The 14,000-nt window shown below is 57.0% G+C and overlaps 3 protein-coding genes across 4 annotated transcripts in view; 2 read left to right on the top strand and 1 right to left on the bottom strand.

The window, feature by feature from the left end:
* Positions 1–2,718: 2,718 nt before the first annotated feature.
* Positions 2,719–5,899, bottom strand: CABP4 (calcium binding protein 4). 2 transcript variants are annotated; one of them, XM_005864328.2, is made up of 6 exons: positions 5,477–5,899; positions 5,062–5,092; positions 4,839–4,982; positions 3,326–3,435; positions 2,862–3,009; positions 2,719–2,755 (listed from the first exon to the last, which is right to left on the bottom strand). In XM_005864328.2, the coding sequence occupies exons 1-6, from the start codon at positions 5,846–5,848 to the stop codon at positions 2,727–2,729; spliced, it is 834 nt and encodes a 277-aa protein (XP_005864390.1). In that variant the 5' UTR covers positions 5,849–5,899; the 3' UTR covers positions 2,719–2,726. The 2 variants fall into 2 exon arrangements, with proteins under 2 accessions (XP_005864390.1, XP_014393590.1); XM_014538104.1 differs by having other exon boundaries at positions 5,834–5,874.
* Positions 5,900–6,626: 727 nt separating this feature from the next.
* The window catches only part of CORO1B (coronin, actin binding protein, 1B), a 12,889-nt gene continuing 5,515 nt past the window's right edge, over positions 6,627–14,000 (top strand). Inside the window, exon 1 of the mRNA XM_005864326.2 lies at positions 6,627–6,664. The gene's annotated coding sequence lies outside the window, so the exon portion shown is untranslated. The remainder of the gene's footprint in view (positions 6,665–14,000) is intronic.
* GPR152 (G protein-coupled receptor 152) lies at positions 7,826–9,663 on the top strand. The gene is made up of 3 exons (XM_005864327.2): positions 7,826–8,905; positions 9,002–9,157; positions 9,278–9,663. Exons 1-3 carry the CDS (start codon positions 7,826–7,828, stop codon positions 9,455–9,457), a joined length of 1,416 nt encoding a protein of 471 aa, XP_005864389.1. The 3' UTR covers positions 9,458–9,663.

Here is a 14,000-nt window from a genome sequence, read left to right as displayed (position 1 = left end):
TTTTCTGAATTATATAAATCACCCCATTCGATTGAATACCCTATTGATTGTACTGTGAATATCCCATTGGTTGTGGTCATACTGGTCTTAGAAAGCACATTTTCCTTTACCTGGAAAGGACAGCACAGTTATCCCAAGATCAGAGGGCTCCAGTTAACGTGTCCCTGTTGGCTCAGTGTTCCGGAGACCCAAAAACTGTAATTTAGATAACATGCTGCTTCTGCTTCTGTAAACTGCTTTTTTTGCAAACCAGGTTCCTCATTCCAAACCTTGGGATGTAATCAATACCTTTGTGATCTTTGCCTATATAAGTCTGGTTTTGCGGCCATCTTATTACTATGAGATTTGGGGAATGGCCCCTCATAGTCCCGGATTGCAATAAATGTGACTCTTTAATTCGACTTCTTGAGGCGTCCTTCTGTGATTCACAGGGTACATTACAACAGAGCTATATGAACCCTCTGACAGACCCCCAATCAAACATTTAAAGTTCTAATGTAGCCCTGCTGGTGTTGCCCAGTGGTGAGAGTGCCGGCCCGAGAACCAAAGGGTCACAAGTTCAATTCCCGGCCAAGGGCATGTACCTGGGTTGCAGGTTCAATCCCTGGCCCAGGTCAGAGTGTGTGCGGGAGGCAACCAGTCGAGGTGTCTCTCTTACACTGATGTCTCTCTCTCTGTCTCCCCTTTCCTCCCTCCCTTCCACTCTCTCAGAAAAGCAATGGAAAAAGTATCCTCAGGTGAGGATTAACAACAACAACAAAATTGAAGCCTCCCCTCCCGCCGTCCATTTTGCTTTGTCTATTATTTCAGTCCCTTCTTGTTTGTAAATCCCCCAAATAAAATGTGTAAAGTAAATGCTTCTTTAAATCCACCAATGTGTTTCCTGGTTTCTTTCCTGACTGTTACTTAGTACACATTCTGCCTTCATTCTGGATTGAATTTCCTTCTCACGGAGCCTTCCCGTCAATGCGAGTATGTGGGTGGAACCCCTTTCATTTTCCTTTTGTATTCTGCAGTTTCACTGAGATGCATCTAACTTTTTTTTTTTTTTTTTGAGAAGTTAAAGGATCTGTGTTTATTTCCGGGTAGATATACATTTAATTTTATTTATTCTTCTCTGGCTCCAGTGTGCTCCTTCAGTCTGGGCACTTGTCTTTGTGGAAAAACTTCATCTCTCTGAATAGGGCTTCATGCCCTTCTCTCTATTTTCTCGTTTTGAAACTCCTAATGACTTGTGATTACCCTTTAAATTTTTCCCATCTTTTTATCCTTCAGTGCTACCTTAGTGGTGATTTCTCAGGTAACAGTTTCTAGTTCATTAATCCTCTCTAATCTGTTTCTAATCTGCTGTTTAACTTATTGATAATTTTTTTCATTCCAATGGCTATATCCTTTATTTTTAGAAGTTCTATTGTTAGCTTTTGAAATCTCCCTGTTCAATTTTAATACTATCCTGTTGCTGCATATTGGTCTCTCTTCCTTCTTTTATCTCAGTACTAGAGGCCCGGTGCATGAAATTCAAGCATGGGTGCGGTCAGTCCCTAGGCCTGGCTGGCGATTGATGCAAAAGCTTCTGGCGTGGAAGGGCAGGTCCCAGCTGACCTCTGGGCCCTGGGCAGCACCTGGCTTCATCTTCAGAAGTGACAGTGTGTGTGTGTGTGTGTGTGTGTGTGTGTGTGTGTGTTTTAAGTCCTATGTGCCTGGGTTGAAAGTGTGCCCTTTTCAGCAATTGCTTTCCTATTTCTTCAGCTTTCCATGCCATGGGGACAGACCACACTCCTGCTTGACGTGCAGGCCTGAGTTCTGGGCTCTCTAGGGTAACTTTTCCCGCTCAAGGCCCTGGACATCTGTACCCCTGCTAATTCCTCAGGCTGGTCAGTGGAAGTATATTTTGGTTCCCTTTTCAAGTACAGATACCCTGTTGAGACCCTTGAATGTACTTAGGATCATGTCTTGCTCCTCAGCCTCTTACTGTCTTTGGTCCCTCCTGGGTGTTAGAGCCCAGGCTCTCAACCCTCCAGTCTGAAGCCCCCACAGTGTCCACTCCCTCCCATCACCCAGCTTGGAGTTCTCTCTTTGTCTTTGGTACCTAAGGTTAACCCCCTTTTTTTTTTCAAGTTCAGCATTTTTTAAAAAACATTTCTACACATAAGTAGTAGGAGGCCACCCTCTCAATCTTCCCCCCAAAACTGCCCCTCTTTTTAAAATCCTCACCTGAGGATATGCATATTGATTTTAGAGAGGGGGGAAGGGAGAGAGAGAGAAACATTGATGTGAGAGAGAACCTCGATGGGTCGCCTTGCACACGTGCCCTGACCAAGAATGGAACCCACAACTAGGTATGTGTCCTGACTGGGAACTGAACTCGCAACCTTTCAGTATAAGGGGCAAAGCTCTAACCAACTGAGCCACATCTGCCAGGGCAAAACTGCCCCATTTTTTAATGCTGCCCGTGCCAGGTAGCTCCCTACCCGCCGAGAGACCGGAGAGACCCCAATCTTGCTCATCCTGGGGAATGACAGGCAGTTGAGCGTGGGCTTTCTCTTAGCACCTCGGGTGGGAAGGAGATGAAGATGGGGGTGGTCAGGGGACAAGCCAAGTTGCCAGCCAGGTGGTGTCAGGGGCAGAAGAAGCCTGCTGGTCTCTTCCATCCTGGGGCCTCGGGGGAGGGTGTGCGGCATGAACCCTGCTGGTCTGGGGCCAGCAGGTGAGAAGCTGCTGGAGCCTCAGTGGGTGAAAAGCATCATCACAAACTCTGCAGAAGAGATGGCCCGTCCAGGTCAGGGATCCCAGGAGGCGCCGGGCTCAGCCTGGGAGCCGGCGGGTGGGGGAAGCACCCGGGGTGGGGGCAGGACACTTACCATCGAAGTCTACGGTGCCGTCCCCATTGAGGTCCACATTTCGGAGCATCTCCTCCAGCTCAGGATCCGCCAGCGGCTCCCCCAGCAGAGCCGGTGCGGCCTGTCGCAGCTCTGCCACTGTGATTCGTCCATCCCTGTCCCTGTCAAACTGGGATCACGGCAGGGTTCAGCCCCTCCCACCCAAAGCCATCCCCACCTTACCACGCGCTGTGCTTGGGCGCCCTACCTCCCATAGTCCAAACCCTCCCTCTCCTGCTCCTGGAAGCCTCCCTGAGTGGACCCCCAGCGCGGGGGAGCCACATCCTCTCCAACCCCTCCCTGGCCCTGGTTCCCATCTCTGCAGGGCTCTGGGCCTCCCCGGGCTGAGGCGCCCCCGTCTGCGTCCCTCCTGGCCTGGGTGGGGGTCCCATAAGGATGCCGTCCAGACGCCCACGCAGCGCCCGCCTCGCCGCCTCGCCCCACACCTCTCGGAAGGCGATGCGCAGCTCCCGCACCCCCAGCATGTGTGCCGTCTCCTCCCTCAGCTTCGGGGCCATCAGTTCCACAAACTCCTCGAAGTCCACACGGCCACCCACTGCAGACCCAAGCAGAGTGTCACCATGGGGGCTGGGGCCCTGGGAGGGACAGCATGAGGGCCAGTCCCTCCTGGCTCTCCCTACATCCAGGAAAGAATGAACACCCAGTATCCATACCCTCAGGGGGGTAGGAGGCCAGAGCCCCACTGTCTGCTGGGGTACACTCAGTGAAGCACCCCGGGGGGCGGGGAAGAGACCAGGCTTTGGAACCAGACAGCCCCTGGTCCCAACCCTGGCTCTGCAGCCGCTGGTGCATGGCCTTGGGTGACTGACTGAACTGCCCACCTTACCCTAGGCTGGGGGCAAGAGAGCCAAGCGATGCTCGCGGGGCTGGAGCTCCTGGCTTTCACATGTGTGGACCCCTGTGGGCAGCAATAAATGCCCCTAAAGAAATGTACCCATGTTGCCCCTTGCTCTAAGATATCATCTATACTAATAAAAGGGTAATATGCTAATTAGACTGGACATCTTCTGGACAACCATCCAGACATCCTTCCGGACAAAGCCACGGTGGCAGGGGCCGAGGCAGAGGTGGTTAGGGGTGACCAGGCCAGCAGGGGAGGGCAGTTAGGGGGATCAGGCTGGCAGGGGAGGGCAGTTACAGGAATAAGGCTGGCAGGGGAGAGCAGTTATGGGGATCAGGCAGGCAGGCAGGCAGAGTGATTAGGGCAGGCAGGCAGGTGAGCAGTTAGGAGCCAGAGGTCCTGGATTGCAAGAGGGATGTCCGACTGCTGGTTTAGGCCCTATCCCTGGGGCCTAAACTGGCAGTTGGACATCCTCCGAGGGGTCCTGGATTGGAGAGGTTGCAGGTCAGGCTGAGGAACCCCGCCCCCCCCCCCGCACGAATTTTGTGCACCGGGCCTCTAGTCAATTATAAAAAAACACCGATTGTCAAATAACAGCTTTGGGGAAAGAAAGGAGCATAAACCAAAATGTCCACATGAATTATAAGTCACATCCCACTCTGGAGCCGAAAAGAGTAAGCAGGTGCAGGTGTCCTGGAATGGAGGTGACTCTGATGTTTGACAAATCAGCTAATGATAACCAGTGTCCGCCCTTCCTACATTTACTCACTAGAGTGGCCAAGATTCTGTTGCACTAGGCCTCACTGAAGCTCAAGAAGCTCTTTTTAGGGGGCGGGAGAGAGGGGGGGGAGCTGGGGGAGAGATGGCCAGCCAGCAGGAGGCATTTCCTCATGATGTCAGAGGCAGGCTTCTTCAACCCGTCACCATAGAGCCCCAAGGTCTCTCTTGAATGCCCAGTGCCTTCCTTGCCCCCTGGTGTCCCTTCAGCTGAAGAGGCCAATGTCAAACTGTCCTGGAAACTGTCATCTCCCTGCCCCACCCCCATCCCCCCTGCTGGACGCTTAGGGCCGCCCAGGCAGGTGGGGTCAGGCACTGACTTCGCATCTTGACGTGCTGGGAGACCTCAATGAGCTCCATCTCCGTGGGCATGTAGCCCAGCGTCCGCATGCAGGTGCCCAGATCCCGGTAGCCAATGTAGCCGTCACGGTCAGTGTCAAACTCCTCGAAGGCGGCCTGTAGCTCTGCAGGGGAGGGAGGTCAGGCCCAGGAGCCAGGCTCAGGGACACCTCCCACCCGCTGCCTCCAGCAAAGGTCACTCACCATCCAGCTCCTCGGGGCCCAGCTCTCGGTCCTGCAGGGGCACAGTCCAGCATGTCCCCAGGGCCAGCCAGGACTTTGGCCATCCTACTCCAGCCCCCACCCACACTGGCCTGGGCAGGGCCAGTTCCACAAGGGCAGGAGAAGGCAGCTGAAGACCTGTGGGCCCCAGGAAAAGAGACAACCCCCGCTTCCTGCTCCTGGGGCCCTGAGTTCTCACAGAACCTGGGTCTGAGGTTTGGCTCCACTGACCAGGCCCACCCAAGACCTATGCTTCTTCAAACTCCAGATACCCTGCCCCAGGGTCCAGAGGAGAAGGGGCAGGCGGCCTGAGCTCCAGGGGCACGGTGGGCTGAACCTGGGAGGCAAGTTCCACCCCCACTCCCAGGCCCCCAGCCCTGCCCAGGCCCCACCTGACCTTCCCGAAGATGTGGTTGAGCAGGGGCCCATATGTCTTCTGAGCAGCATCGTGCCGGGGGGCAGGACGATGCCGGTGGGACTGGCGACGAGAGGCCGGCCTGGGGGCTGCAGGGGCTGGCTCCTCCTGTCCTCCTGTCCTCGAGGGGTTCTCGCTGCTCCCTGAGGCTTCAGGGCACTGGATGGGGGTCTGCTTCCCAGAACTGTCAGTGCCTTTCCGGGACCCTTGGAGCCCCCTCTCCCTCTTGCTTCTCCTCCTGGTCAAGGGTTGTCCCTCAGCACCACTGCTGGGAGCCATGACGCCCACGGGGGACTTCTGGGGGCTGGGGGCCAGGGCTGGGCCATGCTGCCCCCTCACCTGCGCTGTGGCCATGTGCAGACGGGCGACAGGGCTCAGAGATGCAGCACGAGGAAGCACCCTTGGCTCACGGGACGCATAAAGCTGCTTATACGCCCTGAGAGCCGCTGGCCTGGGATCAGGCCCTGAGGGGATTAGGCTAAGTGAGGTAGGCAGCCCAGGCCCCAATCGGGGCCCTCTGGCCGGCATGGCCAGGGCAGAGCCAGATGGGGAACTGTTCTCAGCAACAATGAGTGCCAGGACATGGCGGCTGTAATGAGCTTCAGACTGCTGCTCTGCCCACTGATGAGCTGGATGACCCAGCCAATTCACCTCTCTGAGCCTCAGTTGTCTTATCTATAAAATGGGGGCAATATTGCTGAAGAGTCAAGGACTCGGCCCAGTGGTGTGATGTGGGCAGAGCGTAGCTAGGAGAGGACAAGAGAAGGCAGCTCAGGCCAGAGGAAGAGTCGGCAAAGGCTGGGAGGTGGGCAGTGTAGGCTCAGTGGCCCCCTGCGGCCCCCGCCTGGGTGACATCCTGGCTGGAGCAGAGAGTGTATGAAATTGAGGAAGAGCGGCCTTGAATGCTGGATGTAGGGACATGGCGGTGAGTTCAGAGGAGGTGGACCCCGAGGAGTCCCAGAGCCTGCACTGGGCTGGAGAGACCCATGGCGAGGAGGTTGCAGCCATCTGGCATTTTCAAGAATTCGGGGCCTGGTTGGTCACTTGGCCCTACTGGGCCGAGGTTAGGGTTTCCCGGTGAGCAGCCCCATGAATGATTGATGTCCTCTCAGCTTGGGTTTCATGCCGGCCGCCCTAGCGCCGCCGGGCGCCATGCAGCAGGCCCCGGCGTGGGGCCCTGCAGACGGCTGGACCTCTGGGCAGCCAGGCACGCCCTGCTCCTTGCAGCCAGCAGCCGTCCCTCACAGGTAAGCCAAGCCAGGGCTCTGACGGGCAGGGGCTGGGGCCTGCAGAGTGGGGTCTGCCAAGCAAAAGTCCTGGGTGGGCTGCCGTGGGAGGCCACTGGGCTAAAGGCCAAATGTTAGGCGCCATGGGCCACCGGCGGGTCCAGCATTTCAGTGGCCTCTGCTTCATCCCCTGACTCCACGCTGTTGTCAGGGCTTTTTGGCCTCAGAGGGAAACTCGCTCCACCAGCGAGGGAAGTGGGGGTGGCAGCCACCTCGTTCTCATCACACTGCTGAGCCCCCTTCTCTGCTCAGTAGCCTCAGAGGAGAAATGGGGCCCCCTCCTGCCTGAGCTGGGAAGAGGGTCGCAGCGGGGCTGGAGGATGATGAAGAGGCTCGAGTGGCTCCCAGGACGGCCTTCCTGGCCCCAGGCCACTGGGGTCTGGAGCTGCAGACCTCACCCTGAGGTCAGAGTTGTGCTGGATGGGGGAAGGGCTAGGCCCCAGACTTTCTGTCATCCTTGAATTCCTGTGTACCCAGGGGACCTGAGCCCTTCCTTTTTGGAATCTTAAACACTTGAACCCCAGGATACCAGACAAAAAGGGGCCTGCAGTGATCTGACCAAGTGGTTTTCAAACTGTGTTCCCTGGGGCCCTACGGGTACTCTCCCTTCCTTTAATCTGAGTACTCCCTTTTAGTTCATAGGAGTTCCACTAGAAAGTTTACTTAAAGAAAAGATTCACCAGCTTTAAAAATATGTTATCAAGCCTCTGGTTCAGTCCACTTGGACACAATGGGATTCCGAGTGGCAGAATGGTCATGTCTGAGTTCAAGTCCTGGTGTCTCCCTTCCTACCTCTGACCTTGGGCAAGTCACTGAGCCTCTGAATTTTCCTCTCTTCACCTGCAAAATGGATTTCGGGAGGACTAAGTGAGGGAATCTATTAAAGTCCCTGGCATAGGGTAACGACCCGAAAGGTGATGAGGATGCTCAGAGGGGGACAGTGACTGCCTGGAGATGCACAGCACGTTCTCATACCCAGTCATTCATGCCTTCATTGATTTACCAGGCACCCACTCTGTGTCCAGCAGTACACTGGGGACTTCAGATGGATACTGCTATGGAAGCCAACCTGGGGGTCTCTGGCCACGGGCCCCGCACGGAGCTCGATGATGAGGATTACTACCCTCAGGGTGGCTGGGATACGGTCTTCCTGGTGGCCCTGCTGCTCCTGGGGCTGCCGGCCAATGCACTCATGGCGTGGCTGGCTGGCTCGCAGGCCCGGCAGGGGGCAGGCACGCGGCTGGCCCTGCTCCTGCTCAGCCTGGCTCTCTCTGACTTTTTGTTCCTGGCGGCAGCGGCCTTCCAGATCATGGAGATCCAGCACGGAGGGCACTGGCCGCTGGGGACGGCGGCCTGCCGCTTCTACTACTTCCTGTGGGGTGTGTCCTATTCCTCTGGCCTCTTCCTGCTGGCAGCCCTCAGTCTGGACCGCTGCCTGCTGGCGCTCTGCCCACGCTGGTACCCGGGGCGCCGCCCAGTCCGCCTGCCCCTCTGGGTCTGCTCCGGGGTCTGGGTGCTGGCCACCCTCTTCAGTGTGCCCTGGCTGGTCTTCCCGGAGGCGGTCATCTGGTGGTATGACCTGGTCATCTGCCTGGACTTCTGGGACAGCGAGGAGCTGCCGCTGCGCATGCTGGAGATCCTGGGGGGCTTCCTGCCTTTCCTCCTGCTGCTCGTCTGCCACGTGCTCACCCAGGCTGCTGCCTGCAGGACCTGCTGCCGCCGCCAGCCAAGACCCCCGGCCTGCCGTGGCTTTGCCCGTGTGGCCAAGACCATTTTGTCAGCCTACGTGGTCCTGCGGCTGCCTTACCAGCTGGCACAGCTGCTGTATCTGGCCTTCCTGTGGGACATCTACCCGGGCTACCTGCTATGGGAGGTGCTGGTCTACTCCGACTACCTGATCCTGCTCAACAGCTGTCTCAGCCCCTTCCTCTGCCTCCTGGCCAGTGCCGACCTGCGGGCCCTGCTGCGCGCGGTGCTCTCCTCCTTCGCGGCCGCGCTCTGCGAGGAGCGGCCAGGCAGCTTCACGCCGGCCGAGCCACAGACCCAAGTGGACTTTGGGGGGCAGACTCTGCCAGAACCAACTGCTGAGGCCCAGCCACAGGCGAATCCCCTGGTCCAGCCACAGGCAAACCTCACAGCCCAGCCACAGGCGAACCCCACAGCCCAGCCACGTTTGAATTCTAGGGCCCAGCCAGAGGCAGATTCTGGGACCCAGCCTCAGCTGAACCCCACAGCCCAGCCAGAGGCAGATTCTGGGGCCCAGCCTCAGCTGAACCCCACGGCCCAGCCAGATGCAGATTCTGGGGCCCAGCCTCAGCTGAACCCCACGGCCCAGCCAGAGGCAGATTCTGGGGCCCAGCCTCAGCTGAACTCCACGGCCCAGCCAGAAGCAGATTCTGGGGCCCAGCCTCAGCTGAACCCCACGGCCCAGAAACAGGTGGACCATAAGGCCCAGCCCCAGTTGGACTCTGTGGCCCAGACAGAGGTGAGCCCTGAGGCCCAGACCCCTGGACCTGCTGCCAGCTCAGCCCCCAGCCCCTGTGATGAAGCCTCCTTCACCCCATCCAAGGACCCCACCCCAGAGGCCTCTGAGAATCCGGCCATGCCTGCTGCCTCTGAGGGCGAAAACCCCAGCAGTGCACCCCCAGAGGAGGTTCCCGGTGCAGGACCCACGTGAGGGTCCAGGAAAGCCCAGTCCTGCCAGGGCAGCCGGAGGGAGACGGAGAAACCAGCCAGTCAGAGAGGAGGGGTGTTGCGGAGGAAGTCGTCATGGAAACCCCCCCAGGTCCCTTGGGCCTGCAGGAGGACTTGGGGGAAGTGAGAATGAAGTGGCCAAAAGTCCCAGACAGTTTGTTGTGAGCGTCACGTCCCTGTCTGGGTCCCACGGAGCTCTTTCATGCCCCCCCCCCGCCCTCCCCCACACACACACACAGTGGCCCAACAGCCCTCAAACTGTCACAGCTGATGTGTCCTGCTGGGCTCTACCCTCCAACACCCCCAGGCCCACTGACAGTTTATCCTCAGAGGTGCAGGAGAAAGACAGCAGGGGGGACTTCCCAGGGCTTGATCCGACTCCCTTCATGCCTTCCCTCCCACCCCTTCTCCTGGGCCCATCCTCTACCCTGAGCATGAGGACACCAAAGGAGAAAGTCCCTGTAGAGGAGGGAGGCATGCAGGAGCCCAGAGCTGTGAGGCCGGACCGGGATTCCTTCAGCAAGGTGACAGGAGCAGAGGCGAGAGCAGCCAAGCCTGGATTCGCATGCGGCTCTGGGTGACGCAATAGGCTGCTTCACCCCTGAGCTCCGGCCTCATCTGCTATTGTGAGCACTGAGAAAGTGTGAGAGGCACCTAGCAAGAGCCTGTGCACACAGTAGGTGCTCAGTGAACAGATAGCCTTCCTTCCCTGGCATCCAGGGATGTCCCTGCAGGGGCTGGGCATGGAGGGGAGGAGGCGACACCTGGCCTGAGCACCTGGGATCTTGTGAACGTGGGGCCCGGTCAGCTGTGCCCGTGACATTTCTGGGCTGCAGACATCGAGGTGGCCTCAGAGAGCATGGGGCCGCCTCTGTGCCTTGGGCAGCTCCAGGGGACTTCAAGGTCCGCTCCATTTAAGGTTTCAAGTAGTTTCCACTTGCCCGGCAGGTACAGAGTGCCCTGGGCCTGCCTCCAGCTGAGCTCCTCCTAAGCGCTCAGCCCAGGGGCAGAGATGAGAGCTCTGGGGATCGGTGGCTTCGGAAAGGGCAGAGGTCACACAACATCTCTGGGGCAGAGCCAACCAACCTCTTCCCTCTTAAGCTGCAAACACTGCAAAAATAAAACTAGGAAGTGCTGAAGGTCTATTTTCTGACCTCCACCCCACTTCCCTTTCACACCCCATTCTCCGCTGGCACCCACGCCACCCAGCTTTCTCTCAACCCCCAGTGTTCCAAAACCATGCTCTCTGTATCCTTTTCGCACATATACCCTATCCTTTCCCATTAGCTCAGCATTGTGATCTTTAGCAGCTGAGCAATACCATTACCAACAGATGTAAACGACAATGACATTTAATGTGCTACCCTTCCCAGGCCTGCTTACATTTTAAAAAGGCAACTGCTGTGCAGGCAGATCTGGGTTCTGGTTCCTAGCTTGCTCTTCACCTCAGTTTTCTCCTCTGTAAAATGGGGTGATAGCATGCTCCTTGCAAGGTTGGCTGTTATGATCACTCACTGTGCCCGGATGGAGGCACTCTGGGTGGTGGTGACACTAGCAGCATAACCATAGCATTTCCTGGTGATGGAATTGTGGACACTGAGGCCGGTGGGAGAGAGATTTCCGGACAGGCACAAACTTGTCGAGTTCATTCATTCAGCAAGTATTTTTTAAAAAAATATTTTTGTTGATTTCAGAGAGGAAGGGAGCGAGATAGGTAGAAACATCAATGATGAGAGAGAATCATTGATCAGCTGCCTCCTGCATGCCTCCAACTGGGGACTGAGCCCAGGCATGAGGCCTGACCTCCTGCTTCACAGGTCAAAGCTCAACCACTGAGCCATGCCGGCCCGGCCCATTCAGCAAATATTTATTGGGCACTTGCTAGGTGCCTTTCCAGCCAGCCTTCCGTTTTGGAGACACATGGGTGGGTTTAAGGGCATGGCCTCTGGTGCCCTTCAGGGGCTGTTTGAATCCTGGTTTCACACTCAGAGTGCCCCCCGCCTCCACCCAGAGGCACTGGGTGGACATGCTCTGTAAATTGGGGGTCATCATAATGATAATGATTAATCCCTGAGAAATGCTTGGATCCTTGCATGGCACAGAATGAGTGCTCAATATTTGTGAGCCATTCATTTGATTATACCAGTGAGCACCCCCAGGCCTCATCCAGGCCTGGGACCAGCACTGACCCACTGGGCCAGCGCCCACGTGGCAGAATCCTGCCCACCAGGCATGGTTCCTCCACCACACCGCCTCCTCCTCCAGGCTTTCACACTCTCTCACCTCCTTAAAGTGCACACTCCCTGAGGAAAAGGCCCCCTTGGGGCACTCCGCAGTGCCCTATCCCCTTCTCCCAGTTACATGTGCCAAGGCCTCGTCAACAGGGCAGGCAGATCAGGGACGAAAACCTCAGTGCCAGCCGCCTGCCTTCAACTCTGGTCCACAGTCCAAACCCCACCTCTTGGCGACTGGGCCAGCCCCACCTCCAAGGTCCCCAAGGGGAATCCCACCCATAAGGGATGATTGCTATCCAGGAGAAAGAGCAGGGCCATGAAGGGTTTTGAGGACTAAAGAGGAGTTCTCTTGGTGGCCCGGTGAAGGGTTTTGTGTTGGAGGAGACATGCTCAGCCCCTGCATTCCACAGCCCCTCCCTCTGCCCCCTGCACATCCCATGGGGATGGGTTCCTGTTACCCTCAGGGGGACTCATCCCTTCCCCAGATAAGGGACACCTTCTCTCTCCCTCATGGGGGCCAGACATTGATTCTGAGAGTTGTGAACATGAACATTTCTCAATTCGACATTCAGGGCTGCTGTTCATTTATTCACTCAGCGTCCATTAATGGAACACAGACTGTGTGCTAGGTCTTCTTGTTCTAGGTACTAGAATACAGTGGGAAACGAGACAAAGTACTGTCCTTAGTTTGCTGACATCCTAGTGGGCAAGGCAGACAGACAACAAATACACAAATCCCATATAATAAAAGGGTAATATGCAAATTGACCCTAAAGTGGAACGACCAGAACGACTGCTGGACCAGTCACACTGACCACCTCTCGGTCCCTTTCCCAGGCTGGCAGGCTCCGATCGCCTAATAGCGAATGGGGAGCCAGGGGTGGGTGGCAGGAGATGTGGGCAGTGCCAGGTCAAGGCCCCCTGGGGTGGGGCTGGCAAGCGGGTGGGAACAACCAACCTTTCGGTCCCTTCCCCTGGCCGTCAGGCACCGATTACCCGATGGCTAAAGGGGGTGGGTGGTGGCAGGGGGTGGGGTCGGCTTTGGGCAGCCGGGGAAGATGGCCCTGATTGCAGGCCAGGCCTAGGGACCGTACCCACGCACGAATTTCGTGCGCTGGGCCTCTAGTAATTATATAATATAACATCAGGCCGTGATTAAGAATGATGCAGGGGGAACAAGTAATGGGATCATAATAATAATGATTAATCCCTACAATTGATCAGGTGGGAGTCTGAGGAGCCGGAGAGTGATGGGTGAGGAGGGCAGTCAGGGAAGGCCCCTGGAGGAGGGGACATCTGAGCAGAGGCCTGGAGGAAGTGAGGGTGCAGCCTTTTCAAGATCTGAGGGAAGAGTCTTCAGATGAGGGGGCAGGATGTGCCACAGTCCTGAGGTAGGAAGGAAAGTGGTATGTTTCTGGGACAGGAGGTCAGGGTCACTAGGCCACATGCAGGGGAAGGACAGTAGTAGGCAATAAGGGGTGGTGGGCAGGGGTCAGACAGGCAGGATGGGGTAGGGTAGCAGCCACTGTAGGTGTTATCTGGTTGGGGTTTTAGACATAATAGAGAGGGAGGCTTTGTGGCTGCCTCCCCTCTTCTAAGCCACCCGCATTCCTGTCTGGGCTGGAGGGGTTGGCCTGCCCAAGATTTATGGGGCAGTGGGGACAGCAGGACTTTGGAGCCAAACAGATCAGGCCTGAGTCCCAGAGGGTGACCTGGGCAGGCAGCTCTCCTCCCTGAGCTGTTTCCTCAATGGGGTGTGGTGAGGGCATGAGGAGGGCACAGCCCCAGCCCACATGGGACACACAGGGGCTTCATAGGGCCTAGAAAGGCTCCGTCTGACTTCTGCTCCCCCCCTCCCCCCTGCACCCCACTCTTGCTGAGAAAGGGACCTTGCCCATCACCCCTAGGTCACCCAGGGCGACAGATGCTCAGAGAAGGAATGAGGGGAAGTGGCTGGTGCCCCAGGGACACCAGCCTCAGGTGGAGGGGGCAGAGTGCCTGTGAGACCTACAGGAGCAATGAAGCCCCCTTGTCACAGGGGCCGGCTACAGGGAGGGAGAGGTCGTGGACTGACCTATAGGTCTGTGTAGGAGACGGTTGGGGAAAGACAGGGAGGTGTGAGGGATGGGGGGGATGGAGCCCCAGCAAGACCCGGGGTGTTCACCGGGGAGAATGAGTTGGGGGGCCTTCCACTCGCTCCTTAAAACACTTCCGTTTTATTTACATCGCTAACCAAGAGCGGATACTTCTGTAACTTAGAGGCACGGTCACACGTCGGCTGTCCCAGTAGAT

Source organism: Myotis brandtii, unplaced genomic scaffold (genome assembly GCF_000412655.1).
Source record: "Myotis brandtii unplaced genomic scaffold, ASM41265v1 scaffold187, whole genome shotgun sequence".
NCBI lineage: Eukaryota > Metazoa > Chordata > Mammalia > Chiroptera > Vespertilionidae > Myotis > Myotis brandtii.
The sequence above is the reverse complement of the archived record's forward strand: the minus strand, read 5'-3'. Positions and strand labels throughout refer to the sequence as shown.

Coding starts and splice junctions, on each gene's coding strand:
- CABP4 (XM_005864328.2), bottom strand. CDS start 5,848: ATGGCCACAGCGCAGGTGAGGGGGCAGCATGGCCCAGCCCTGGCCCCC. Junction 4,983..5,061: donor GGGCCCCGAGGAGCTGGATG/GTGAGTGACCTT, acceptor CCTCCCCTGCAG/AGCTACAGGCCGCCTTCGAG. Junction 2,756..2,861: donor CGGCACCGTAGACTTCGATG/GTAAGTGTCCTG, acceptor TCTCTTCTGCAG/AGTTTGTGATGATGCTTTTC.
- GPR152 (XM_005864327.2), top strand. CDS start 7,826: ATGGATACTGCTATGGAAGCCAACCTGGGGGTCTCTGGCCACGGGCCC. Junction 8,906..9,001: donor ATCCCCTGGTCCAGCCACAG/GCAAACCTCACA, acceptor ACCCAGCCTCAG/CTGAACCCCACAGCCCAGCC. Junction 9,158..9,277: donor AGCCTCAGCTGAACTCCACG/GCCCAGCCAGAA, acceptor GTGAGCCCTGAG/GCCCAGACCCCTGGACCTGC.